Source organism: Hyperolius riggenbachi, chromosome 11, assembly GCF_040937935.1.
Source record: "Hyperolius riggenbachi isolate aHypRig1 chromosome 11, aHypRig1.pri, whole genome shotgun sequence".
In the NCBI taxonomy this organism is placed as follows: domain Eukaryota; kingdom Metazoa; phylum Chordata; class Amphibia; order Anura; family Hyperoliidae; genus Hyperolius; species Hyperolius riggenbachi.
This window is the reverse complement of record NC_090656.1, coordinates 247,493,118-247,520,447: the sequence shown is the minus strand read 5'-3', so window position 1 is coordinate 247,520,447 and position 27,330 is coordinate 247,493,118. Positions and strand designations below refer to the sequence as shown.

The window sequence follows — 27,330 nt, the reverse complement described above, 5'->3', positions numbered from 1 at the left end:
ACTATGGTAGGATTAGATTGTGAGCTCCCCGGAGGACAGTCAGTGACATGACTATGTACTCTGTAATGTGCTGCAGAAGATGTCAGTGCTATATAAATACATAATAATAATATGGTAGGACATTATACTATGACTATGGTAGGATTAGAGTGTGAGCTCCTCTGAGGACAGTCAGTGACATGACTATGTACTCTGTAATGTGCTGCAGGAGATGTCAGTGCTATATAAATACATAATAATAATATGGTAGGACATTATACTATGACTATGGTAGGATTAGACTGTGAGCTCCTCTGAGGAGGATAGTCAGTGGCATGACTATGTACTCTGTAATGTGCTGCAGAAGATGTCAGTGCTATATAAATACATAATAATAATATGGTAGGACATTAGACTATGACTATGGTAGGATTAGATTGTGAGCTCCTCTGAGAAGAATCAGAAAAGTGGGACATACGAAAGAGGGGGATGCATAGGAGGAGGGGGGAGGGATAAAGAGGTAGAGGCACTAGACCGAGAGCCTGGTGAGAGAGGAGAAATGGCAGGAAGGACTCTCAGCAGGACTGCAGACATCAGCAGTTCTGTTTGGCATGGACATGCTGTTAAAAGAAGCCACTAAAATATGGAAAGAGGAAAGGGCAACGGGGGAAGACAACAGGGTGTGAGGGGGAGCTGGGAAAAGAGATATGATTACCTGCAATAATCACAGCAATCATTCTCTCTACTCACCTTGCTGCTCTGCACATTCACTCACTGCAGGCTGTGTGTAGAGAGCGAAGAGACACATTGACAATGGGACAGGAAGGGGAGGGGTGCTACATCTAGTGCAAGAAGTAGTACAGTCCCCTGCACTGCCTGCTGCTATTTTACCGAATGTTGCCCAAACTATGAAAAAAGGTCCCAGGTGGAAGAACACAGTGACTGAGCACCACAGCGGCACCCCTAGCCATGGCTGCACCCCTTCAGCCCTATGGTAGATACGCCACTGACTTCCAGCCACTCACCTACGGTGGAGAATCGTATAGCGATGTCTGTCCTCTTCCCCACACGATCGAACACTCTGGCCTTGGTGTATTTTGTGATGTCATGAGTGACTTCGAGGTATCCGAAGGCTCCTGAAAGACAAAAGTGTAATGATTTACAACCAGCGTTAGCAATACTGCTCTGCCCGTAGCAACCACAAACATGATCAGACGAGAAAGGTCAGCGAAATCAATCTCTCGGCTTGCATGACAATTTATTGCAAATTGTATGCAACTTAGATGTGTGTCAATTAAATTCCGTTCCTGTTGATGTTGATTGACTCAATTCCAAGCCACATACAATTAGCACGAAATCCGTGTTTCCGCCATGCGGAGGGGACGTGGGTGATCGCTAAAGTGCTACTGTCATGGGTGACAGCGGGGTCTCTCCCTCCTCGCAATAATGTGAGGAGGTGAACCAACAACCAGCTGGGGGCGGGGCCTGCACCAGCTCGCGTGCTGTAGCTCCGCCCTGCATTGCATGCGCACCAACTCCTAACCCAGGCTGCATCTGAAATGACTACCAACAGAGGCGTGCAGAGCCCCCTAGAGGCAAATACACACCTTGCATTTAAAGGACATCCGAGGTGAAAGCAAACTGATGAAAAAAACAATTGTATCTATCCTCCTCCTCCTAAAAATGACCTTTTTTTTAGATATCCCACAGTTTTATTTTCTATTTAAATCTAGTTTTTAAGTTCTTACTGTTTCGTTGTCTCTGCCCAATGCCACCTTTATTGAAGTATGTCAGAGCTCAAATCTATGAATTATTGACCCTTTTTATCTCTTTCCTATTCTCAAAAGCCATTTACTGACAGGAAAGTGTTTTCTGGCCATAATTACTTATCAGTGAGGGTTATGCTATAGTCTGACCCAGTATAACCCAGTCCCATTCGGATAGAAACTATCATTTGCATATCTAATGTTTAACTCTTTCATGCAGAGAAAGAAAAAAAAATCAACACAGCATAGTTATTTGTGTGTTAGGCACTGTACTTACACATCTTTATCTTTTCATGCCACATGTCACCTCGGTTATCCATTAAGACAGATGCTAAACTATGCACTAAATCCCTAAACTCAGAATAAAAACAGAATGCAAACTCTAAATAGCGAATGGATGCAGCTAGCCATAAAGTAAACTTTAAATTTTTTTTATACAGCAGCGAGAGTTGGTAGCGCTTGCCAAGACAGGTTGCATCTGAATGACTAGTAGCATAGATGTAAAGGCTCATACACACATCAGACCATAGTCTTTTGAAAATGAAAGATCACAGACCAATTTTACCCCCTTCCATGTAGTATGAGAGCCATACTCTACACAGTCTATTCTATGGAGCTGCACTCCCCATCAGACAGAGATCTTACCCCCTTCCATGTAGTATGAGAGCCACACCTACACAGTCTATTCTATGGAGCTGCACTCCCCATCAGACAGAAATCTTACCCCCTTCCATGTAGTATGAGAGCCACACCTTCACAGTCTATTCTATGGAGCCGCACTCCCCATCAGACAGAAATCTTACCCCCTTCCATGTAGTATGAGATCCACACCTACACAGTCTATTCTATGGAGCTGAACTCCACATCAGATAGAAATCTTACCCCCTTCCATGTAGTATGAGAGCCATACTCTACACAGTCTATTCTATGGAGCTGCACTCCCCATCAGACAGAGATCTTACCCCTTCCATGTAGTATGAGAGCCACACCTACACAGTCTATTCTATGGAGCTGAACTCCCCATCAGACAGAAATCTTACCCTCTTCCATGTAGTATGAGAGCCATACCTACACAGTCTATTCTATGGAGCTGCACTCCACATCAGACAGAAATCTTACCCCCTTCCATGTAGTATGAGAGCCATACCTACACAGTCTATTCTATGGAGCTGCACTCCACATCAGACAGAAATCTTACCCCCTTCCATGTAGTATGAGAGCCATACCTACACAGTCTATTCTATGGAGCTGCACTCCCCATCAGACAGAAATCTTACCCCCTTCCATGCAGTATGAGAGCCATACCTACAGTCTATTCTATGGAGCTGCACTCCCCATCAGACAGAAATCTTACCACCCTCCATGTAGTATGAGAGCCACACCTACACAGTCTATTCTATGGAGCTGCACTCCCCATCAGACAGAAATCTTACCCCCTTCCATGTAGTATGAGAGCCACACCTACACAGTCTATTCTATGGAGCTGAACTCCCCATCAGATAGAAATCTTACCCCCTTCCATGTAGTATGAGAGCCATACTCTACACAGTCTACTCTATGGAGCTGCACTCCCCATCAGACAGAAATCTTACCCCCTTCCATGTAGTATGAGAGCCATACCTACACAGTCTATTCTATGGAGCTGCACTCCCCATCAGACAGAAATCTTACCCCCTCCCATGTAGTATGAGAGCCACACCTACACAGTCTATTCTATGGAGCTGCACTCCCCATCAGACAGAAATCTTACCCCCTTCCATGTAGTATGAGAGCCACACCTACACAGTCTATTCTATGTAGCTGAACTCCCCATCAGATAGAAATATTACCCCCTTCCATGTAGTATGAGAGCCATACCTACACAGTCTATTCTATGGAGCTGCACTTCCCATCAGATAGAAATCTTACCCCCTTCCATGTAGTATGAGAGTCACACCTACACAGTCTATTCTATGGAGCTGAACTCCCCATCAGACAGAAATCTTTGCAAGATGCTGCACACACAGATGCTGTACAGACACAAAAGATCAGTATGTGCAAAAGATCTGTTCCTGCAAAAGATCTGTTCCTGCCAAAGATCTGTTCCTGCAAAAAATCTGTTCCTGACAAAGATCCGTTCCTGCAAATTGCATTCATAGTCTATGATATCTGCAGATCCTCATACACACCTTGTTTAACTGACATTCATCTGCAGGTCAGATCCACCAGGATATATTTTCAGATCTGCAGATGATTGTCTGATCTGCAGATGAATGTCAGTTAAACAAGGTGTGTATGATGATCTGCAGATCTCATAGACTATGAATGCAATTTGCAGGAACAGATATTTGGCAGGAACAGATCTTTGGCAGGAACAGATCTTTTGCACATACTGATCTTTTGTGTCTGTACAGCATCTGTGTGTGCAGCATCTTGCAAAGATTTCTGTCTGATGTGGAGTTCAGCTCCATAGAATAGACTGTGTAGGTATGGCTCTCATACTACATGGAAGGGGGTAAAATTGGTCTGTGATCTTTCAATTCTTTCCAAAGACTATGGTCTGATGTGTGTATGTGGCCTTAAGTATAGGCAGGATACACAGCTGGCATTCAATACAGATGCACCAAAATTAACATAATGGAGGATGTTAGCTTCCAAAAATGGAACACTGTGCATGCAAACTGTTTTTGAAAGGTAACATCCTCCATCAATGTTAACATGGTGCATCAGTACTGAATGCAGGATGTGTATCCTGCCTATAATTAGGCTCTGTACACTTTTGCTGCTAGTCATTCAGATACAGCCTATCTTGGGAAGCGCTGCCACCTCTCCATACAGCGTAATTCCCGTACGTGGCACAAAGTGGTGCTGAAGGGACTCAGTCCGATGCGTTGATCTAAAGGGGCTGACTCTGTGTGGGATTTAATCTGACATGATCAGAAAATATCTGCGGGATTCTGATTTCTGAATTTCCCATCGGAAATCATGAGTCCGCGTAAATGCCGTATTACCGAAACTCTGAAATTTTAGCCCAGTTGCAGATCTTGGAAGCACTGGACCAATCATAGAATGCTGAGTTTTTCAGCGGAAAACAGATTAAGCCGGTAAATTTAGGCCAATCAGAAGACTTTGAAAGAATTAGGCCAAACAGAGAATGCAGAAGTTTACCACAGTTGCCAATCGGAAATGCGGTTTCCACATAATTTCTGCATAAAATAGTCTTTCTACAGATCTGATCATGGAATTTGCTTAATATTGTAATTATCCTCATATACTGTATCAGGTTATGCGGATCACTGTACATGTGGACATGGAGCGCACGGAAGGTATGTATCTGCCTCTGCCTGCCGCTGCACACACAATCGTATTGTAGGTGGAGGGGAGCGCAGATGGGAGAGCCCGAGGTGAGGGAGGGGGGGACCGTCCCTCCTCCACGCCAAAGTGCAGCATCCCTCATGCTGCGACCCCTCCAGCCCCCCAAAACGGCCCTGAGTCCCCCCCCCCCCCCCCCGCAGGGGCAGGGGCTCCAGGCCCTATTGTTACGCCAGTGAGTCAGACAAACTGACCAGGCCAGTGTTGTGATAGCCCACCTGCTCCTTTGGCATGGACTACCCTCTCAGGGATCCTCTCTCGGCCAAAATGGGCCATCTCGTCAGTGAAAACCACATCCTGCAGCAGCATGGGCCCCCGCTGACCGGCAGTCAGGACATTCAGCTTGTCCCCGATAGGAATCCCAGCCCCGGTGGTGAGAACAATGGGTACCTAGGGAGACAGAAAGCGTCAGGACTTTAAAGAGGTCTGTAGTGACATATAGCAGAATGCAGTAAAGAGACCCTGTAGTGACATATAGCAGAATGCAGTAAAGAGGCCCTGTAGTGACATATAGCAGAATGCAGTAAAGAGGCCCTGTAGTGACATATAGCAGAATGCAGTAAAGAGGCCCTGTAGTGACATATAGCAGAATGCAGTAAAGAGGCCCTGTAGTGACATATAGCAGAGTGCAGTAAAGAGGCCCTGTAGTGACATATAGCAGAATGCAGTAAAGAGGTCCTGTAGTGACATATAGCAGAATGCAGTAAAGAGGCCCTGTAGTAACATATAGCAGAATGCAGTAAAGAGGCCATGTAGACATTTAGCAGAATGCAGTAAAGAGGTCCTGTAGTGACATATAGCAGAGTGCAGTAAAGAGGCCCTGTAGTGACATATAGCAGAATGCAGTAAAGAGGCCGTGTAGTGACATATAGCAGAATGCAGTAAAGAGGCCCTGTAGTGACATATAGCAGAATGCAGTAAAGAGGCCCTGTAGTGACATATAGCAGAATGCAGTAAAGAGGCCCTGTAGTGACATATAGCAGAATGCAGTAAAGAGACCCTGTAGGGACATATAGCAAAATGCAGTAAAGAGGCCCTGCAGTGACATATAGCAGAATGCAGTAAAGAGGCCCTGTAGTGACATATAGCAGAATGCAGTAAAGAGGCCCTGTAGTGACATATAGCAGAATGCAGTAAAGAGGCCCTGTAGTGACATATAGTAGAATGCAGTAAAGAGGCCCTGTAGTGACATATAGTAGAATGCAGTAAAGAGGCCCTGTAGTGACATATAGTAGAATGCAGTAAAGAGGCCCTGTAGTGACATATAGTAGAATGCAGTAAAGAGGCCCTGTAGTGACATATAGCAGAATGCAGTAAAGAGGCCCTGTAGTGACATATAGCAGAATGCAGTAAAGAGGCCCTGTAGTGACATATAGTAGAATGCAGTAAAGAGGCCCTGTAGTGATATATAGCAGAATGCAGTAAAGAGGCCCTGTAGTGACATATAGTAGAATGCAGTAATGAGGCCCTGTAGTGACATATAGCAGAATGCAGTAAAGAGGCCCTGTAGTGCCATATAGCAGAATGCAGCAAAGAGGCCCTGTAGTGACATATAGCAGAATGCAGTAAAGAGGCCCTGTAGTGACGTATAATGGAATGCAGTCAATTATTCCAGATACCCACTTTTACACGAATTATCACGAATTTTTGATGCTTGGGATCCGCATCAAAAATAATTTCCTTAGCTATGATTTGCTGTATTTTGTTATGTACCCTATCCTCCCAGTGATGTTTAGCCTAGGCTATTTATTATGTGGAATCCCTCCTCCCCTCGCCCATAAGCATAAGGAAACCAGAAATCTTTTCTACTGGCTTTAGAACTCTCAGTAAACAAATATTTTACAAAGCTCACCTGCCAGGACTAAAGATGTCCCCGCCTGGAATAAATTTCAGAATGTGAATCATGGAGAGGAAATATTTTACAATGGTCAATATCATAATTTATAAGCTTGGAAGAACAAAGAGAAATCGAGAGCCCAATATGGTGTAGTATTGTTAAGTTGGTTGTGGTTAAAAGCAAAATATTTAGAAATACTCACAAACATGGGTTACCCATAGGCAACCACTTCAAGTGCAGGTGGAGAGTATTAGAACCTGACCCCACTCAGGTTATTAAGATGTCGCTCTCTGTAGATAGGAAACGAGGTAGCACCCCTCCACCGAGGGTGGAATCAAGATGGGTCTAGATGCAGAACAGAGGCGCTCACTTCTGCATTTAGACCCATTGAGTTATACTCCTGTTTGCCTGATAAAGCAGGACCACACCTGCGAAACGCTTTGCACTAAGTGGCGTTCAATAAAATATTTTTGTATTGATATATTGTGACTCAATTGAGTTTTATACTTTTGAGGGAGGTAAGTCCACCTGAACATTCCCCCCTCTTTTAGACGGTTTTTAAACGTTTTTATTCTACTCTGGCGCATCTGTACACCAAGCCTTGCTGAAATCATAATTTATAACTGAATATTGTAAAAAAAAAAAAGAAAAAAAAAAAGAAAAAAAAACTAAGCAATTTTAATAATTATATCACAATGTTATTTTGACTACAGCTCTTCTTGAACCCATTAGCAACTTCAGTAGTTATCTCATGTGAGATAAGTCCGCTGCTTTTGATCTCAGTGGGCAGAACTCGTTGTGCGATAAATTCTTGGAATGCTTTGATGTCTCTCAACTAGCAGAAGATATAAAAAAAACTTCTAGAAACTGAAAGCAGAAGTCCTCTGTTATTGTCTTACACTGCCCCCTAGTGACAAATAGTCATAAATACCGTACACATGACAGCAGTAGTAAGCAAGAAGCAAGAAAATGTAGCAAAGAAGAAACAATAAAAAAAAATGTGCTGAAATAAATTGCCCTGGAGCACTTGCAAGGACTAAATAAATTGCCTGCTTAAGCTACTTTCCCACCAAGACGTTGCGTTTTAGGGGAAGTTATGGTCGCATAACGTGCCCCTAACACAAGGTATGGTGGTGTTGAAGTTGGACGTCAGATTGAGCAGCGTTATGCGGCTCTCAAAGCAGCCGCTCCAGGTTAGTGATAGGAAGTCCGGATCTTTTTAAGGATTCGGATCATTTGAATCGGATCATTGAAAAGATCTGGATCTTTAAAGGGAATCATTTGAATCATTTTACTAGGGCAGCAGACTGGGTGAAATGACTAGCAGGACAGGACTTTCCCTGCACTGTACATTCTGTATGTTCCTGTTTCTTCCAGACAGACATCCACTGTGAACCGAATCTTTCATTGTGATGATCCGGATGATTCGACTCACAAAAAAGATCCGGATCAAATGAACGATTCGTTCATGATCCGGACAACACTACAGTCCCACCACGAGTCACCACAGTGCAGTGAATATTAATTAGCCATGTGGCTGGCGGAGGAGGAGGGGAGACCTCCTCCTCCAACATTACTGAGCATGTGCAAGCAGTCTAACGTGGCTTAGCCCAGTATAACGTACAGCATGCTGCACTTTGTGTAAACGTGCTGCGTTACTATGTAACACAACGTGGGCACTGTGAACAGCACATTGATTTTACAGTGCTGTGAGTTAGGCTGCGTTACTGGCTGCTGTATTGTGGGACTTTACGTCCCACTGTGAAACCAGCCTGAAGGTTTAAAGCCCAATTCCAGACAGATATAACAGTTACAATATGAAACGTATATCTGTGGATGTTGTCATTATCATGTGATTTCGGCTTATCGAGTTCTTAGCCCAATAATGGCCTCAATTCATAAAAGGCTTTGTGGTAAAAAAAATCTGGGAGGGAAATTACCGCATTGGGAATTTTAGACCTTTGTGTGCTAATTCATAAACATTTTGAAAGCTGCCTTTGAATTTCGGTAAATGACTGCAGCCCATTGAGCGGTACATCAGAAGTGTGGCGATATCTCTCTTTTGTTACAAGCTGTAATAACGGTTCCCTGCACAGATGACTCACACAGACTTCGGCTCCCTGCACAGATGACTCACACAGACTCTGGCTCCCTGCACAGATGACTCGCACAGACTTCGGCTCCCTGCACAGATGACTCACACAGATTCGGCTCCCTGCACAGACTCAAACAGACTGACTCACACAGACTTCGGCTCTCTGCACAGACTCACACAGACTTCAGCTTCATGCACAGATGACTCACACAGACTTCGACTCCCTGCACAGACTCACACAGACTGACTCAGACACAATATCTTGAATCTGATTCTGGACTGGATAGGAAGCCAGTGGAGGGATTCACGGAGGGGAGCCGCCCTGGTGGAGCGATGGGAGGAGTGGATCATTCTGGCAGCCGCATTCATGATGGACTGCAGTGGGGCTATTCGGGTCTTAGGGAGTCCAGACAGAAGGGCATTGCAGTAGTCGAGGCGGGAAATTATGAGGGAATGGATGAGGAGTTTGGTGGTGGCAGGGGTCAGGAAAGGGCGAATCTTACAGATGTTACGAAGGTGGAAGTTGCAGGACTTTGTGAGGTTTTGGATGTGGGGAGTGAAGGAGAGTGCGGAGTCCAGGGTGACACCCAGACAGCGGGCTTGAGAGGTAGGGTGAATAGTAGTGTGGTTAACAGTGACCTGCACATCTGGGAGGTCCAGGGATGACCGGGGTGGGAAGATCATAAATTCCGTTTTGTCTAGATTTAGTTTTAGGAACCTAGCGGACATCCAGGAGGAGATGGCAGATAGGCAGTAGGAGACCTTGTCCATGGTAGTGGTGGATATGTCAGGGGTGTGGAGATAGATTTGGGTGTCATCTGCATACAGATGATAGTTAAAACCCATGGAGGAGATAACCTTGCCAATGGAGGATGTGTATAGGGAGAACAGTAGGGGGCCAAGGACCGAGCCTTGGGGGACTCCCACTGAGAGGTGGTTGGGGGTGGACGAGGACTCATTGGAGGAGGTCGTGAAGGAGCGGTTGGAGAGGTAGGATGAAAGCCAGGTCAGGGCGAGATCGTGAATGCCCATGGATTGGAGGGACTGGAGGAGTAGGGGATGATCTACTGTATCAAAAGCTGCTGAAAGCTCAAGGAGGAGGAGAATGGTGTATTTACCTTCAGCTTTAGCTAAGGCAAGGTCATTGACCACTTTGGTGAGAGCCGTTTCGGTTGAGTGGGCAGGCCGAAATCCAGATTGCAGTGGGTCTAGTAGTGAGTTGGCATTGAGGAACTGGGTCAGGCGTTTGTGAACCAGACGCTCAAGGAGTTTTGAGGCGAAGGGGAGGAGGGAGATCGGGCGGTAGTTGGAGGGTAGCGAGGGGTCGAGGGAGGGTTTCTTGAGCAGAGGCAGTACAGTGGCCTGCTTGAAGTCTGAGGGGAAGGTGCCTGTGGATAGGGAGAGGTTAAACATGGTAGTGAGGACTGGGGCCAGATCCGTGAAGTGAGGCTGAAGTAGATCAGAAGGGATAGGGTCAAGGGGGGAGGTAGTGGTATGGGAAGTCTGCAGTAGGTGGTTGACCTCCTCAGTGGTAGTAGGAGTGAAGGAGGTGAGGGGAGGATAGGGTGGAGAAGGAGTAGGTTGTGAGCAGGTGGGAGGTGAAGATTGAAGATTGGATATTTCCTGACGGATGGAGACTATTTTGTTGGTGAAGTGGGTGGCTAAATCTGTGGCAGAGAGGGAGGAAACAGAAGGTGGGGGGGTGGGTTTAAGCAGGGAGTTGAAGGTGCTAAAAAGATGCCGGGGATTGGAAGCTTGTGCTCCGATGAGCTTGGTAAAGTATTCCTGCTTCGCATGAGCAAGGGCAGTGTGGAACTGCTGCAGGTTAGTCTTGTACTGTAGGAAATCCTGGTTTAGTCGAGTTTTCCGCCATTTTCGTTCAGTGGCGCGTGTTTCCCTCTGGAGGTTGCGAGTATGGGTAGTGCGCCAGGGCTGGGGGTTAGGGGGTCGGTTGCGGCGGAATATTGGTGGAGCAGCTTTCTCTAGGGCTGATGAGAGAATTTGGTGATACTGAGCTGCAGCAAGATTAGGACAGGTTAGGGTGGGGAGAGTGGAGGATAGGCCATGGAGGGAGTCAGCAAGGACGCCAGGGTAACACAGACAAATATACAATAAGTATGTTTTCCTAGCGTATTACAATTACAGCTATCAATGAAACTATTTGTAACGTCTGACTAACATATGTATATATCGGCAGGGCCGCCATCAGAAATTTTGGGGCCCCTCACACAACATCAAGCCTGGGCCCCCCTACAGACTGCTGTGCACGCCCAGTACAGTGCCCAGTATAGCCAGTACAGTGCCCCAGTATAGCCAGTACAGTGCCCCAGTATAGCCAGTATAGTGCCCCAGTATAGCCAGTATAGTGCCCCAGTATAGTGCCCCAGTATAGCCAGTATAGTGCCCCAGTATAGCTAGTATAGTGCCCCAGTATAGCTAGTATAGTTGCCCCCACTATTGTGCCCCAGTATAGCTAGTACAGTGCCCCAGTATAGCCAGTACAGTGCCCCAGTATAGCCAGTATAGTGCCCCAGTATAGCCAGTATAGTGCCCCAGTATAGCCAGTATAGTGCCCCAGTATAGCTAGTATAGTTGCCCCCACTATTGTGCCCCAGTATAGCCAGTAAAGTGCCCCAGTATAGCCAGTATAGTGCCCCAGTATAGTGCCCCAGTATAGCCAGTATAGTGCCCCAGTATAGCTAGTATAGTGCCCCAGTATAGCTAGTATAGTTGCCCCCACTATTGTGCCCCAGTATAGCTAGTACAGTGCCCCAGTATAGCCAGTACAGTGCCCCAGTATAGCCAGTATAGTGCCCCAGTATAGCCAGTATAGTGCCCCAGTATAGTGCCCCAGTATAGCTAGTATAGTTGCCCCCACTATTGTGCCCCAGTATAGCCAGTACAGTGCCCCAGTATAGCCAGTACAGTGCCCCAGTATAGCCAGTATAGTGCCCTAGTATAGCCAGTACAGTGCCCCAGTATAGCCAGTATAGTGCCCCAGTATAGCTAGTATAGTTGCCCCCACTATTGTGCCCCAGTATAGCTAGTACAGTGCCCCAGTATAGCCAGTACAGTGCCCCAGTATAGCCAGTATAGTGCCCCAGTATAGCCAGTATAGTGCCCCAGTATAGCTAGTATAGTTGCCCCCACTATTGTGCCCCAGTATAGCTAGTACAGTGCCCCAGTATAGCCAGTACAGTGCCCCAGTATAGCCAGTATAGTGCCCCAGTATAGCCAGTATAGTGCCCCAGTATAGCTAGTATAGTGCCCCAGTATAGCCAGTACAGTGCCCCAGTATAGCCAGTATAGTGCCCCAGTATAGTGCCCCAGTATAGCCAGTACAGTGCCCCAGTATAGCCAGTACAGTGCCCCAGTATAGCCAGTACAGTGCCCCAGTATAGCCAGTACAGTGCCCCAGTATAGCCAGTACAGTGCCCCAGTATAGCCAGTATAGTGCCCCAGTATAGCTAGTATAGTGCCCCAGTATAGCCAGTATAGTGCCCCAGTATAGCCAGTATAGTGCCCCAGTATAGCCAGTACAGTGCCCCAGTATAGCCAGTACAGTTCCCCAGTATAGCCAGTATAGTGCCCCAGTATAGCCCGTATAGTGCCCCAGTATAGCTAGTATAGGGCCCCAGTATAGCTAGTATAGTTGCCCCCACTATTGTGCCTCAGTATAGCCAGTACAGTGCCCCAGTATAGTCAGTATAGCGCCCCAGTATAGCCAGTGTAGTGCCCCAGTATAGCCAGTATAGTGCCCCAGTATAGTTCCCCAGTATGGGTAGGTGGTGCCCCCTGCTCGCCCCCGCCGCTGTTACCTTCACAGCGGCCGCTCTCCCCTCTCCGGCGCCTGTACTTTCCAGCAGCATCTCTCGGCTGCTGTGTGTGATGATGCAGCAGGAAGCAGAGCAGCGGCTTCCTGTAACGGCGATGTGTATCGCCGTTACTATGGGAACCGAGCCATGCTTCCTGTCGCATCATCACACACACAGCAGCCGAGAGATGCTGCTGGAAAGTACAGGCGCCGGAGAGGGGAGAGCGGCCGCTGCTAAGGTATTAACAGCGACGGCCGCTGGGGGAGGGGGGGCCGGAAGAGACAGCAGGTTGATGCCTGGCGGGGGGGCCCGAGGCTGCGGGCCCTGGGCCTGGCCCGGGCCCGTGACGGAAGTCACGGTTGTACCCCCCTGATGGCGGGCCTGTATATCGGCAATGAACCGATATATGACATAAGCAGGAACACTGACTAGGACTGGAGTAATACAGGGAACAGGACTCAGAAGGATTCGCTATCTCTTCGCAGAGATGAACGCAATCCACAAACGGTAACAGAACAGGATTCAGAAGGATTCGTTATCTCTTCGCAGAGATGTACGCAATCCACAAACAGTAACAGAACAGGATTCAGAAGGATTCGTTATCTCTTTGCAGAGATGAACGCAATCCACAAACGGTAACAGAACAGGATTCAGAAGGATTCGTTATCTCTTCGCAGAGATGAACGCAATCCACAAACAGAACCAGGAGCAGGGTAACTAACTCAGCACGGGTGATCACGATACGCGCAACCTACCAAAACGTGCTGGAAAGCTGACTAACTGCACACAGGATATAAACAGTTCGTGTACGTATACATCAGCGACACTAATGTATCAACGTAACACGAATACAAGGAAAATAATAAACGTGCTGGTATGCATATATATGGGCAATGAACCAATATATGATGCAAAGACCAGCAGAGTATCTTTAGAACAAGAAACACGATCGGGGGCTGAAGCAACAGCAAGACAGGCTTAAACTGAAGCTATGATAACCCGATGAGTCCTGCAGGAAGCAGATCTTTATACTGAGGTCATCCAATGGGAGCAGACATGCAGATTCCCACACAGGTGAATGATAATCAGTCACAAGCTGACAGCAGGGAAAGGCAGACAAAGCTATGCAGCTTGCATGGAAAGAGATCAGAACTGCCTGAGCTGCAGCACTACTACTGCCAACAGCACCTGCTGCAGCAGCGATCATGACAGGCTCCCTCCACAAATGACTCACACAGACTTCGGCTCCCTGCACAGATGACTCACACAGACTTCGGCTCCCTGCACAGATGACTCACACGGACTTCGGCTCCCTGCACAGATGACTCACACGGACTTCGGCTCCCTGCACAGACTCACAGAGACTTCGGCTCCCTGCACAGACTCACAGAGACTTCGGCTCCCTGCACAGACTCACAGAGACTTCGGCTCCCTGCACTTTGCATTGTTAAGACCTCACCAGAGGTGTCGGTAACTTGTTTAGACCTCACCAGAGGTGTCGGTAATTATTGTCAGGCTTACCGCTTGTTGAAGGCTTTATGAATTGACATTTGCTGACAATTTACTGACATGTGTTGGAGGTAATTACAGCCAAGTCGGTAATTTTCCTCACTGCTCAGTAATTTCAGCTTTTCATGCGGTAACAGCCTTTATGAATTTACACTTTGCTAAGTGCTCGGGAAAGTCTGCTGTTTTCAGCATTACCGCATGCAGGAATGCTTTATGAATTGAGGCCAATGTCATAGAATTTCACCCGGTGTCTCAGCTGTTGATGTTTATAAATTCAGGGAATAGATTAAAAAAGGTCAATAGTTTTAAATACTTTAGCTCAGGGACACGGAAATACTATAAGAAAGACTGTGCCAATGAGCAGAGAAAATAAAACGATAAGGAAGGGTTCACACTTATCAGTGTGAAAACTGTGAACTTCTTTTTGCTTGTGAATTTTCCGAACACTTTTTGCTTTCGTTTGTTGGGGGTATTTGCACACGTTCTTCCAGAGTATCTCAATGAGGCTTTGCATGTGATATGTGAATTTCTGCTGAAAGAAATATATTTTTTTTGACGCATGCAAAGAGGCGAACGCAATTTGCCAAACATAAGTGCAAATCTTCATTGAGTGTGTAAATTTGGCATCTGCTCCCAATTTTTGATAAGAGCGAACCTTGCCTAAATCTATTTTTTACATTTTTAAAGGGAACCTGTACTGAATAAAATTATTTAAAATAAACACATCAGGTAACTTCAAATGAACATTAAATAGTTACCTTGCCCTTCCTCTCAGAAGCTCACCATTTTCTTCTAGCAATGATCCCTTCCAGTTCTGACAACATTTTGTCAGATCTGAAATATATCAGTTGCTGTCAGTAAAATATCAGTTGCTGTCAATTATAGCTGAGAGGACAACTGATGTGCCAAGTAATGTCTATATTTCCCTATGGCTCAGGTGGGCGGTGTTACAGTTTAACTGTGTGCTGACCAGAAAGCCATTATGGGTAATGGCCATTTTCAAAATGGAGGACTTAAAATTCCCTTGATCACAGTGAACAAACAGGACGCGGGACAGGAGAAAGACACTGAGGAGTAGACTACATGGAAGGTAAGTATGACTTGTGTATGCTTATTTTCACTTTTAATTTTCAGTTCAGGTTTTCTTTAAACATAACATGATAATAATACTGTGGGATCTCTAAAAAAAAAAGTCATTTTTGGGATTAGAAGGGTAGATACTGTTTATCACCTCAGTGTATTTTCACTTTGGGTTCTCTGTTACCCAACAGTGTTTGTGGTAAAGTCAGGAAATTGGCAACAGCAGGAAAACTTCTGTCGCATTGCGCCACTGCGCTAAGATTGCTTTAAGGAGCAGCTAGTTCCTCTTGTCTACTCCTGATGACATCACAGTCATAGAAGAATGACACAAATCTCCTGTATGCTCTCTGGACCTCCCCGGTGATATGTGGCTATCATAGGCAAACACAGGGGGGATTACAGCTGCTGGGGCTCTGTAATCTGGCTATCCCAGCCTGAATGGGAGACAAGGGGTTACAGAGCCTCCAGAGGGGGGACCCCACGCCATTTTGTTTTTTTAAATTTGCTATTAACTTTTTTTCATGTTCAGATGGTGGGACATTAAAAAAAAAAAAACGACGTGGGGTCCCCCCTCTGGAGGCTCTGTAACCCCTCGTCTCCCATGCAGGCTGGGATAGCCAGAATGCGGAGCCCCGGCCGACTGGGTCTTCGCACCCTGAGCTATACCAGCATGCATGGTCCATGGTATGGGGGGGTGGAGGGGCGGCCAAGCCTTCCCCTCCACCTCCCCGGAGCCTTTGTCCAATCCATGGACAAGGGGCTCTTCCCCACCTCCGGTGCCCCAGGAGGAGGTGGGGGCGACGACTCCCTGGGGAGGGTGCATGGCGGCATCTGGGAGTCCCCTTTAAGAAGGGGACCCCAGATGCCCACCCCCCTCCCAGGAGAAATGAGTATAGGGGTACAAAGTACCCCTTACCCATTTCCACAAGGGTTAAAATGTAATAAAAACACAACCACGAGAAAAGTTTTTTAATATTCTTAATTAACCAGAAATACTTACCTGACCCTTTAAAAAAAATTTCCAATGCCAATATCCTCGGTAAATGATCCAACGAATACAGTATCCTCCAATCTTGCGATCCTCAATTAAGTTGATTGAAGATCTCCGCCGCCCCCCACATAGCAGAGAATGCATCCTGTGAGACGCATAGCTGCCGGCTCCTGCTGTCCTCCCCGCCTCCTCACCTGTCACCTCACCTAGCCTGGCACCTCACCTCACCTAGCTTGAATCGAATGAATCGACTCTGAACTGATTCATTCAATTCAATACAAAAAGAACCGGCTCATTCATAGTAGTTAGTATAGCTTAGAATCTGTCCTGTGTGGACGTGTAGCTGCTGGCTCCCGGCTCTACTCCCCACCTGGCTGCACCTGTCACCCCTCACCTAGCAGCACCCATGGGTGGTGCTAGGTGCCAGGCTAGGTGAGGTGACAGGTGAGGAGGCGGGGAGGACAGCAGGAGCCGGCAGCTATGCGTCTCACAGGATGCATTCTCTGCTATGTGGGGGGCGGCGGAGATCTTCAATCAACTTAATTGAGGATCGCAAGATTGGAGGATACTGTATTCGTTGGATCATTTACCGAGGATATTGGCATTGGAAATTTTTTTTAAAGGTACAGGTAAGTATTTCTGGTTAATTAAGAATATTGAAAAACTTTTCTCGTGGTTGTGTTTTTGTTACATTTTAACCCTTGTGGAAATGGGTAAGGGGTACTTTGTACCCCTATACTCATTTCTCCTGGGAGGGGGGTGGGCATCTGGGGTCCCCTTCTTAAAGGGGACTCCCAGATGCTGCCATGAACCCCCCCCCCCAGGGAGTTGTCGCCCCCACCTCCTCCTGGGGCTCCGGAGGTGGGGAGGAGCCCCTTGTCCATGGATTGGACAACGGCTGGGGGGGAGAGGGGAAGGCTTGACCGCCCCTCTTCCCCAGAGCCTCCCCATACCATGGACCATGCGGGCTGGTATAGCTCAGGGTGCGAAGAATTCTGGCTATCCCAGCCTGCATGGGGGAAAAGGGGTTACAGAGGCTCGGGAGGGGGGTCCCCATGCCATTTTTTTTTTCAGATTTCCCACACTCAGACAGAACATTCCCCCAAATTAAAAATTTTTAATTTTTAAAAAAATATATTGTTTCCCACTATCTTTTTAACATATCCTGCAAATTTGGTGTTGCTGGGATGTAAGGGGCCTTTACTATTAACTGCTGGGAAATATTTCCCATACGCTGACCGGCAGCATTTAAATGTATCGTTTTTTTTCTTTGAACTTTTAAAATCGATTTTCTCAAAAAGTATAATGTCTTTTTGATTTTTTTTCCCTCTTGTTCCCACTGTTCTTCTTAACCTTTCCCTACACATTTGGTGTTTCTGGCATTTAAAGAGGCTTTGCTATTAACCGCTAAAGTCGGCGGGCGTTTAATTTTCCCACGGTTAGAAGGAGAATTTTAAAATTGATTTTCTCAAAAACTGTAAGGTCTTTTTGAAAAATTATTTTTTCCTCTTGTTCCCAATTTTCTTCTTAACATAACCTGCAAATTTGGTGTTTCTAGCATTTAAGGGGGCTTTTCTATAAACCGTTAAAGTCGTCGGGCAGACATTTTCCAAACGGCAGCTAAGCAGGGCTTAAAACGATAAATATCGTTCAGGCAGGACAAAAAAAAGCAGGTTTTGAAATGATATATAACGTTTTGACGGTCGGCGCCATTTTTTAACCTTATAAAATGATAACTATCCTTTAATAATGATTTTCAATAAGGCGCCATTTTTATAGCGCCCGCGCCTGGCGCCATTTTTCACTAGCTCGCCACTACACACCAGGGAACTGTATAAGGGAGGGAGGGTGAGCACTAGACACCAGGGATCTGTATAAGGAAGGGAGGGGGCCACTATACACACCAGGGAACTGTATAAGGGAGGGAGGGTGAGCACTAGACACCAGGGATCTGTATAAGGAAGGGAGGGGGCCACTACACACCAGGGAACTGTATAAGGGAGGGAGGGGGCCACTACACACCAGGGAACTGTATAAGGGATGGAGGGAGCCACTATACACCCGGGATCTGTATATGGGACGGGGCCACTAGACACCAGTGAACTGTATAAGGGAGGGAGGGGGCATTAGACACCAGTGAACTGCATAGAAGAGGGAGGAGCCATTAGACACCGGTGAACTGCATAGAAGAGGGAGGGGCCATTAGACACCAGTGAACTGCATAGAAGAGGGAGGAGCCATTAGACACCAGTGAACTGCATAGAAGAGGGAGGAGCCATTAGACACCAGTGAACTGCATAGAAGAGGGAGGAGCCATTAGACACCAGTGAACTGCATAGAAGAGGGAGGGGCCATTAGACACCAGGGAACTGAATAAGGAAGGGAGATGGTCACTAGACATTAAAGGGGAACTGAAGTAAGAGGTACAGTATACGGAGGCTGTCATATTTATTTCCTTTTAATCAATACCAGTTGCCTGGCAGCCCTGCTGGTCTACTTCTCTGCAGTAGTATGTGAATAACACCAGAAACAAGCATGCAGCTAGTCTTGTCAGATCTGACTTTAACCACTTAAGCTCTCAGTCGTTTTCACTTTATGCATCCGAGCAATGTTCACCTCCCATTCATTAGCCTATAACTTTATCACTACTTATCACAATGAACTGATCTATATCTTGTTTTTTCCACCACCAATTAGGCTTTCTTTGGGTGGTACATTATTACCTTACTGTAAATGCATTTTCACAGTAAGAATAAGAAAAAAACTGAAAAAATTCATTATTTCTCAGTTTTCGCCCATTATAGTTTTAAATTAATACATACCTCAATAATTAAAACCCACGTATTGTATTTGCCCATTTGTCCCGGTTATTTCACTGTTTAAATTATGTCCCTATCACAGTGTATGGCGCCAATATTTTATTTGGAATTAAAAAAGCATTTTTTCCGTTTTGCATCCATCACTATTTACAAGCTTATAAAAAAAAAAAAAAAAGAAATATTTCATCTTTACATAGATATTTAAAAAGTTTAGACCCTTAGGTAAATATTTATGTGTTTTGTTTTGACAAAAAGAGAAACCGAGAGCCCGATATGGTGCAGTATGTTGAGATAATATGATCAAATGTTAATGTGCAAGAAATATACTCACAAACATGGGTTACCATACAGGCAACCACTAAAAAGGCAGGTGAGGAGATTAAGCCTGTCCTCACTCAGGACTAAGAAGTCGCTCTCTGTAGAAAAAGAAAGAGGGTGGTACTCCCTTCCACCAGGAGTGGACACAGTGTATTCAAATGTGGAACAGAGGCGCAAGCAGGATAAAAATTCATAAAATCTTTAAAAATGCTCGGAGGAAGTGGTGGGCTTGCCTCCCAAAAGCAAACAAGAAGTCCTGTTTGTATAAATTAACACATTTATTTATACGGTACCCTAAACAGAAATGCAACGCGTTTCGCAGGTCAAGCCCGCTTCATCAGGCAAAAATGGGGACAACAGAAAGTCTGTAAAATCAGGATTAGCGCCTCAGTAACTGTACGCAATGTGACAGTTATTGCGTACATATCATTCGTATGCGTCAAAACGTATGCTTATACTGAAGGGCGGGAGAAGATACTATTGGTTGCATAGGATGTTGACTGATTGGCTACTCTTAGAAAAGGGGAGTTTTTACATTAGTAATTATGCGTAAAATTACGCATACCTAGCAATTACGGTAGACAGTGTAATTACGATACCACTTTACTGCTTACGCGTAAATAATTACGCGTAAGACCGTAAGTTACGCGTAGCGCTTACGCGTAATTTTACATTGAATTACGATGCGTAATTACGCTCATGCGTAATTTCGGCCCAGCACTGGACCAACTAGTGAAGACAACTTTTCTAATCGTATCTGCCATAGGTGTATAATCAAAAGTAAAGGTCATCCGGTCCTGTGTGGACCTCGACTTATTTTTGGGTACTAGAAGACCCAGCCTGGGTTGACGTTTTGCCCTTGTATACGCCTGCTCCAGCAATGCGGCATCATATCCCCTACCAGACAGGCGCTTAGTGAGATCCGCTGCCTGCATTTCAAACTGCACCTCATCGGTATTATTTCTCCTCAACCTCAAGTATTGGCCGTATGGAATGGCCTTTACGACATGTTGAGGATGAAAGCTCTTGGCATGAAGAAAAGAATTAGTTGCCGTCGGCTTCCTATACCCCTCGCAACACAAAACATCATTCCTGACCATAATTCGCAGGTCAAGAAAGGTCACCGCTGTATCACTTTTTTCAAAATAATGAGTTTGTTTACATGACGTCACTCTAAGCGTACAATGTACGCGTACAATGTACGCTTAGAGAGGCATAGGAGTCAGAAAAAGCGAAGCTTCCGAGAGAAGCTGTCGCTTTTTCTGCGGGGGAGAGGAATCAGTGATCGGGCACCATGGCCCGATTCACTGATTCCTGTGCTAACGAATCCGCGGCCGGGAGTGCGCGTGCACGCGGAGCGCACATGTCCTCCTTGACGTTGAACTACGTCAAGGAGGACAAAGTGGTTAAAGTCAGAAACACCTGATCTGCTGCATGCTTGTTCAGGGGCTATTGCTAATAGTATTAGAGGCAGAGGATCAGCAGGACAGCCAGGCAACTGGTATTGCTTAACAGGAAATAAACATGGCAGCCTCCATATACCTCTCACTTCAGTTCTCCTTTAATGTTAGTTTTCTACTTGGTCCCAGTGCTCAATTTCTGCCCACTTTGTATTTTTGAGTTTGACAGCCTTGCTTTAAAATAACCGTGGTGTAAACTGCCTGTATGTGAATTATAATCTTCCCATTCCCAAAATTAACGACCTGGAAAATGATGCGATGAAGGGGTGCGGTCTATCATCTAGGAAGGAAGTAGGGTGTGATAAGCTTTGGGATCAATAATTAACAGCTATATCTCATATTAGGAAACCATAGCATTGTTTTCCTCCCCAATCTTGGCAGTGGCGCAAGTCCCAGCATGCTCGGGGAGCGAACGCTGGAGGCTGTGTATACACTGCTGCTAACACACCTCTGACTCCAGTCATTAACTGTTTACTCCTCAAGTACAGTACAGAGATGTGATTGTGTGATTGTACAGATCGATAATGTCCAGGTAATCAGAATACTGATAACAAACTGCCTAATACAGTGCAGCACTGCAGCTGTCATAAAGCAGACACATAACTATACTGATCAGTTATTGAGCTGGTCATGTGATTTATACAACTAATGCTAACTGATGCTTTTGTGTGTGTGGCCAACTGGCACTCCTTGCATCTGTTTCAGGATAGGAACTTGGCTGCTGAAAAATGTTACAACATAAGTGTACATAAGGATATCATACTATGGCTTTGGTAGGGGTTACACTGTGAACTCTTCTGAGGACAGTCAGTGACATGACTTTGTACTCTGTACAGTGCTGCAGAAGATGTCAGTGCTATATAAATACATAATAATAATAATACGAATATGGTGGGACATTAGGCTATGACTATGGTAGAATTAGATTGTGATCTCCTCTGAGGACAGTCAGTGACATGACTTTGTACTCTGTACAGTGCTGCAGAAGATGTCAGTGCTATATAAATAGATACGGTACGGTAATGATAATATAGTAGGACAATAGACTATGACTATGGTAGAATTAGATTGTGAGCTCCTCTGAGGACAGTCAGTGACATGACTATGTACTCTGTAATGTGCTGCAGATGATGTCAGTGCTATATAAATACATAATAATAATAATATGGTAGGACATTGGGCTATGACTATGGTAGGATTAGAGTGTGAGCTCCTCTGAGGACAGTCAGTGACATGACTATGTACTCTGTAATGTGCTGCATGAGATGTCACTGCTATATAAATACATAATAATAATAATATGGTAGGGCATTGGAGTATGACTATGGTAGGATTAGATTGTGAGCTCCTCTGAGGGCAGTCAGTGACATGACTATGTACTCTGTAAAGTGCTGCAGAAGATGCCAGTGCTATATAAATACATAATAATAATAATATGGTAGGACATTACACTATGACTATGGTAGGATTAGATTGTGAGCTCCTCTGAGGACAGTCAGTGACATGACTATGTACTCTGTAATGTGCTGCAGAAGATGTCAGTGCTATATAAATACATAATAATAATATGGTAGGACATTAGACTATGACTATGGTAGAATTAGATTGTGAGCTCCTCTGAGGACAGTCAGTGACATGACTATGTACTCTGTAATGTGCTGCAGAAGATGTCAGTGCTATATAAATACATAATAATAATATGGTAGGACATTAGACTGTGACTATGGTAGGATTAGATTGTGAGCTCCTCTGAGGACAATCAGTGACATGACTATGTACTCTGTAATGTGCTGCAGAAGATGTCAGTGCTATATAAATACATAATAATAATAATATGGTAGGACATTAGACTGTGACTATGGTAGGATTAGATTGTGAGCTCCTCTGAGGACAATCAGTGACATGACTATGTACTCTGTATAGTGCTGCAGAAGATGCCAGTACTATGTAAATACATAATAACAGTAACTGCATCTATCATTATCAAATGACAGTGTAAATCTGACAGGTGTGGTCCGATCAGTATCTTCTTACTGAAAATGATTCTGTTAGATTTGCATTTTGAGGGCTGGGTGTGCAGCGATAGCAGCGTAAGGCTTAGACGGTATCTCGAGTTACCCTATGCATGACCCTGTGCCCACACATTCCATCTACTTATCCAGAGGCTTGGCACACAGAGCACCTGCACTCCCTTCATAGACATGCCAAGCTAGGGAATCCTACATCAGGCTCTGCCAGTACTCTCACTGCTAGAGGTCCCCCTTATAACCTGCTGGTCTCCTGTACCTGGCTGGGTGCTCCGGAGGACTCCATTCTCTGGGTCTTCTCTTCGGTATAATCAGATCTCTGATACCTGTAAGTTGAGAGTTTTGCACACTTAAGTCATTTATAACCACCCTCCCAGCATTTCCTGCCCTCCCTCCTCCACCAGGACTTCCACTCCCTCCCCTAGAAATGTGTGTGGCCTGATATTGCCAAATCCCTGCATTAGTGGCAGTGCAAACACCCTGCCCGGCTAGAATACAATATGCAAGACTTCAGCCCTTCCTCCTCCCCTCCGCAGCCGGGAATAGCAAATACTTGTGCGGTTTAAGGGAACTTACACTGAGAAGGATGTGGATTTTACCTTTTAAATTAATACCAGTTGCCTGACTCTCCTGCTGATCCTGTGTCTCTGAGGGCCCGTTTCCACTATCGCGGTTTCCGCTGCGATTCCGCAGAGTTTCCCCGCACATGAATCGCACGGGGAAACTCTGCCATAGGGGATAGCGGCGCCGCGGCCGAATCGCTTGCGGGAGCGATTCGGCCGGAACCCCTCGCAGAATTCGCGGCGGAGGTTGCATGGCACGGCTCATGGGATTCGCCTGCGATCCCACCCACCCGCTCAGTGCCAGCGTGCGTCTGCGAGACGCACGCCGCACTGGTGGAAACGAGCCCTAATACTTTTAGCCACAGCCCCAGAACAGGAATGCAGATCAGGTGCTCTCAGCGCCGGCCCTAGACTTTTTGCCGCCTGAGGCAAATTTAGAAAAAATTATTGCTGACGTCAGTGGAGCGCACGCTGGATCGAGGAAGAGGTGAGTCCTCCCCGTCCACTGCCTCTTACGAGTAGCGCTTCTGATCTATTTAAGGCTGGAGGGGAGCGGAGGACGGGGGACCCAGGCGAGGGACAGGGGGGGGGGTCCGACCTCCTCCCCGCCGCTAGGCCCAATACCCCCGTCCTGCCTGCTACCCCTCCAGCTCGGCGGCCGGCTCCCCGCACCCACCGACGGGCGGATGCCGCCCCTAGAAATGTGCCGCCTGAGGCAAAAGTTTCACCCCGCCTCATGAGCGGGCCGGCCCTGGGTGCTCTGACTGAAGTCAGACTGGATTAGCTGCATGCTTGTTTCTGGTGTATGATTCAGAACAGCCACTACTGCAGCCAAATGGTGGCCATACACATTTGCAGCAGATTCGACCATCAGATAGATTTCTGTCAGATGCCTGTCAAGTCGAATCTGACAGGAATCTATCTGATGTGTGCCACAAGGTGGCCATACACTGGTCGATTTGCCATCAGATTCGACCAACAGATAGATCCCTCTCTGATCGAATCTGAACAGAGAGGGATTGTATGGCTGCCTTTAATACAAACAGATTGTGAATCGATTTCAGCCTGCTGCCCCCACCCCCCCCCCCCTCCCGCATACATTACCTGCTCCGCCGCCACGTGTCCCCGCTGCCTTCTTCTCCACTGGGCTCCAGGTTCCGGCCGGCTTCACGTCTTCTTTCTGTCCGGGGAAGTTTGAACAGTAGAGGGCGCTCTACTGTTTAACCTTCCTGCCGGGACAGGAAGAAGTGAAGCCTGCTGGACTCGGAGCCCAGCGGAGAAGGAGCAGCGGTGACAGCGGGGACACGCGCCGGCCACATCAGGTAATGTATTGCCGCTGTATTGCATCGGTTGTCGGGCATTCGAACGCCACTGTCGTCACACTCCCGACCCGCCGGCGATCGAGAAAAATCTTCCACATGGACGGCTCGACGGGAACGATTGATTTCGGACGGAAATCAATCCTTTGCTAAACGATTTCACAGCAGATTCGATCACAGTGATGGAATCTGCTGTATATCGGCAGGAAAATCATTAGGTGTATGGGCCCCTACACACTAGGAACAGATTTCCTAAACAAGGGGGGGTCCCTGTCTTTACCTAAACTGGGGGGAGTCCCTGTCACTAAACATGGGGGGTCCCTGTCTTTACCTAAACTGGGGGGCACCTGTGTTGGAGGCGCTCACAATCTAATCCCTATCATAGTCCTAGTCTAATGTCCCACCATTGCTTAGTTCATGTAAATTTGGCTCCACCCGTGACCACACCCACATCCTTGTCAATGGCCACGCCCATTTTTCAGCTAAGAGTGTCACACAACTTGCCCCCCTCACGCAGGGAACGGCATGCAATTTTGCGACGATTTACTAACGTGACGAAACCCCTGCCGCTGTCCCTCCTAATAATAAATGGCTCCCCCGGTGCCCAGGTGCAATGTACAAGACAAGACAAGACAAATAACATTTATATTGCGCTTTTCTCCTTGCGGACTCAAAGCGCCAGAGCAGAGCAGCAGCCACTAGGGCGCGCTCTATTGGCAGTAGCAGTGTAAGGGAGACTTGCCAAAGGTCTCCTACTGAATTAGTGCTGGCTTACTGAACAGGCAGAGCCGAGATTTGAACCCTGGTCTCCTGTGTCAGAGGCAGAGCCCTTAACCATTACACCATCAGCTGTATACATCATCTTTCCGCCGCCTCCGCTTGGCCCCATAGACTCCGGGTCGAGTCCAGGTGCATTGCGCACGTCCCATGTGGTTTCCTAGTAAGGTAGTAAATACGAAGGAGGCACTCAATTGGCTTCAAACTTGCGTTTTATCAAATCCCAGTAACCTCTGTGGAGTGTTCCAACGTAAATGTAATGGTTGGGTGCGCATGATTTGCCTCAGAGTTTCCACTGGACCCTTCCATAAAATTAGAATATCATCCACAAACCGCAGATACCCGTGTATCATGTGACAATATTTGGGATTCTCAATAAACATTGATTCCTCTAGTTTATGCATGAAAAGGTTTGCAAAAGGGGGAGCTACAGGGGACCCCATGCTCGTGCCCTGTTTCTGTAAATAAAAATCATCACAAAATTTAAAGTAATTATTCCTCAGTACTAACTCTAGGCAATCGAGGACAAAGTATATCAGATGATGGTTCATTGTGGTGTCCAGTAATGCATCTTCTACCACATCCATCCCTTCCTCATGCGGGATTGAGGTGAATAAGCTCTGTACATCAAGTGTGGCTAAAACCAAACCTGACACCTGCTGATGGATCTGTGGTCCAAATATTTGCAACAGAAGTTTTTCCCAGTATTGTCTGTATTAGGTTTACCTAAGATGCAGTAATTTGATTTGTTAATCAGGTTTACCGAGGTAGACGGATATAGTAATGCCTCTGATCAGTGCCCTAAGGGGTTAACAAGGCTTTGGACTGTGTGATGTCAGTGATCAGCTGACTTGTCAGCTGACAAGATGGAGGTGGTCCAATTTAGGGTGTGGTGGTTAGAAGTATGTATTTATTCACTGTGTGCCATTCAATGTATGTCCACCTGATGAAGGGGATATGCCCCGAAACATGTCGTGTATTACTGGGATTTGATAAAACGCAAGTTTGAAGCCAATTGAGTGCCTCCTTCGTATTTTCTACATTGAACCGTGTGTGGAGTGGTGACCCACAGATGGATTGTGCACCGGCAACATAGACCTGACTAGGCCTATTCCACAGGGACTCGCTGCAGTTTGCTTGTTGTTTCCTAGTAAGGGGCGTGCGCAGAGGACTTCAACGTCATACACGCGGCCATGTTACATTAAACCTGGGCATCTGGGGGACATTCTCATTAGAGGGGACAGTCGGAGTGGCAATATGGTCGTATGCGGCGTCACAAGGTCGATTCCGAGGAGATTTCATGCTGAAATTGATTGGAAATCGGATCAGTGGCGCAGCAATAGGGGGTGCAGAGGTAACAACCGCATCGGGGCCCTTGGGCTAGAGGGGCCCCATGGGGTCCACCCTCAACCACGGTATTACCTCTTTGTTGGTCTTGTGCTTGTAATAATCTTTTCTATAGATGCTTTGAATAGTAGTGATCATTAGCACACAGATTCCCATTCCCTTCTTGCACCTGACACTGTGGCTATCCTTGATTGGTTTTGGTGCGCCGTATCAATTGTTATGTATAGCATGCTTGGGGGGCCCCAATGCTAAACCTGCACTGGGGCCCATAGATTTT

The 27,330-nt window shown here is 46.4% G+C and overlaps 1 protein-coding gene across 1 annotated transcript in view; it reads right to left on the bottom strand.

Moving 5' to 3' along the window:
- The window catches only part of LOC137538585 (catalase-like), a 68,464-nt gene extending 45,044 nt beyond the window's left edge, over positions 1–23,420 (bottom strand). The window contains exons 1-3 of the mRNA XM_068260844.1: positions 23,307–23,420; positions 5,315–5,486; positions 1,005–1,115 (exon numbers count right to left, since the gene is read on the bottom strand). Coding sequence (XP_068116945.1) covers positions 1,005–1,115; positions 5,315–5,486; positions 23,307–23,333 — 310 coding nt within the window. The 5' untranslated portion in view covers positions 23,334–23,420. The remainder of the gene's footprint in view (positions 1–1,004; positions 1,116–5,314; positions 5,487–23,306) is intronic.
- Positions 23,421–27,330: the final 3,910 nt, after the last annotated feature.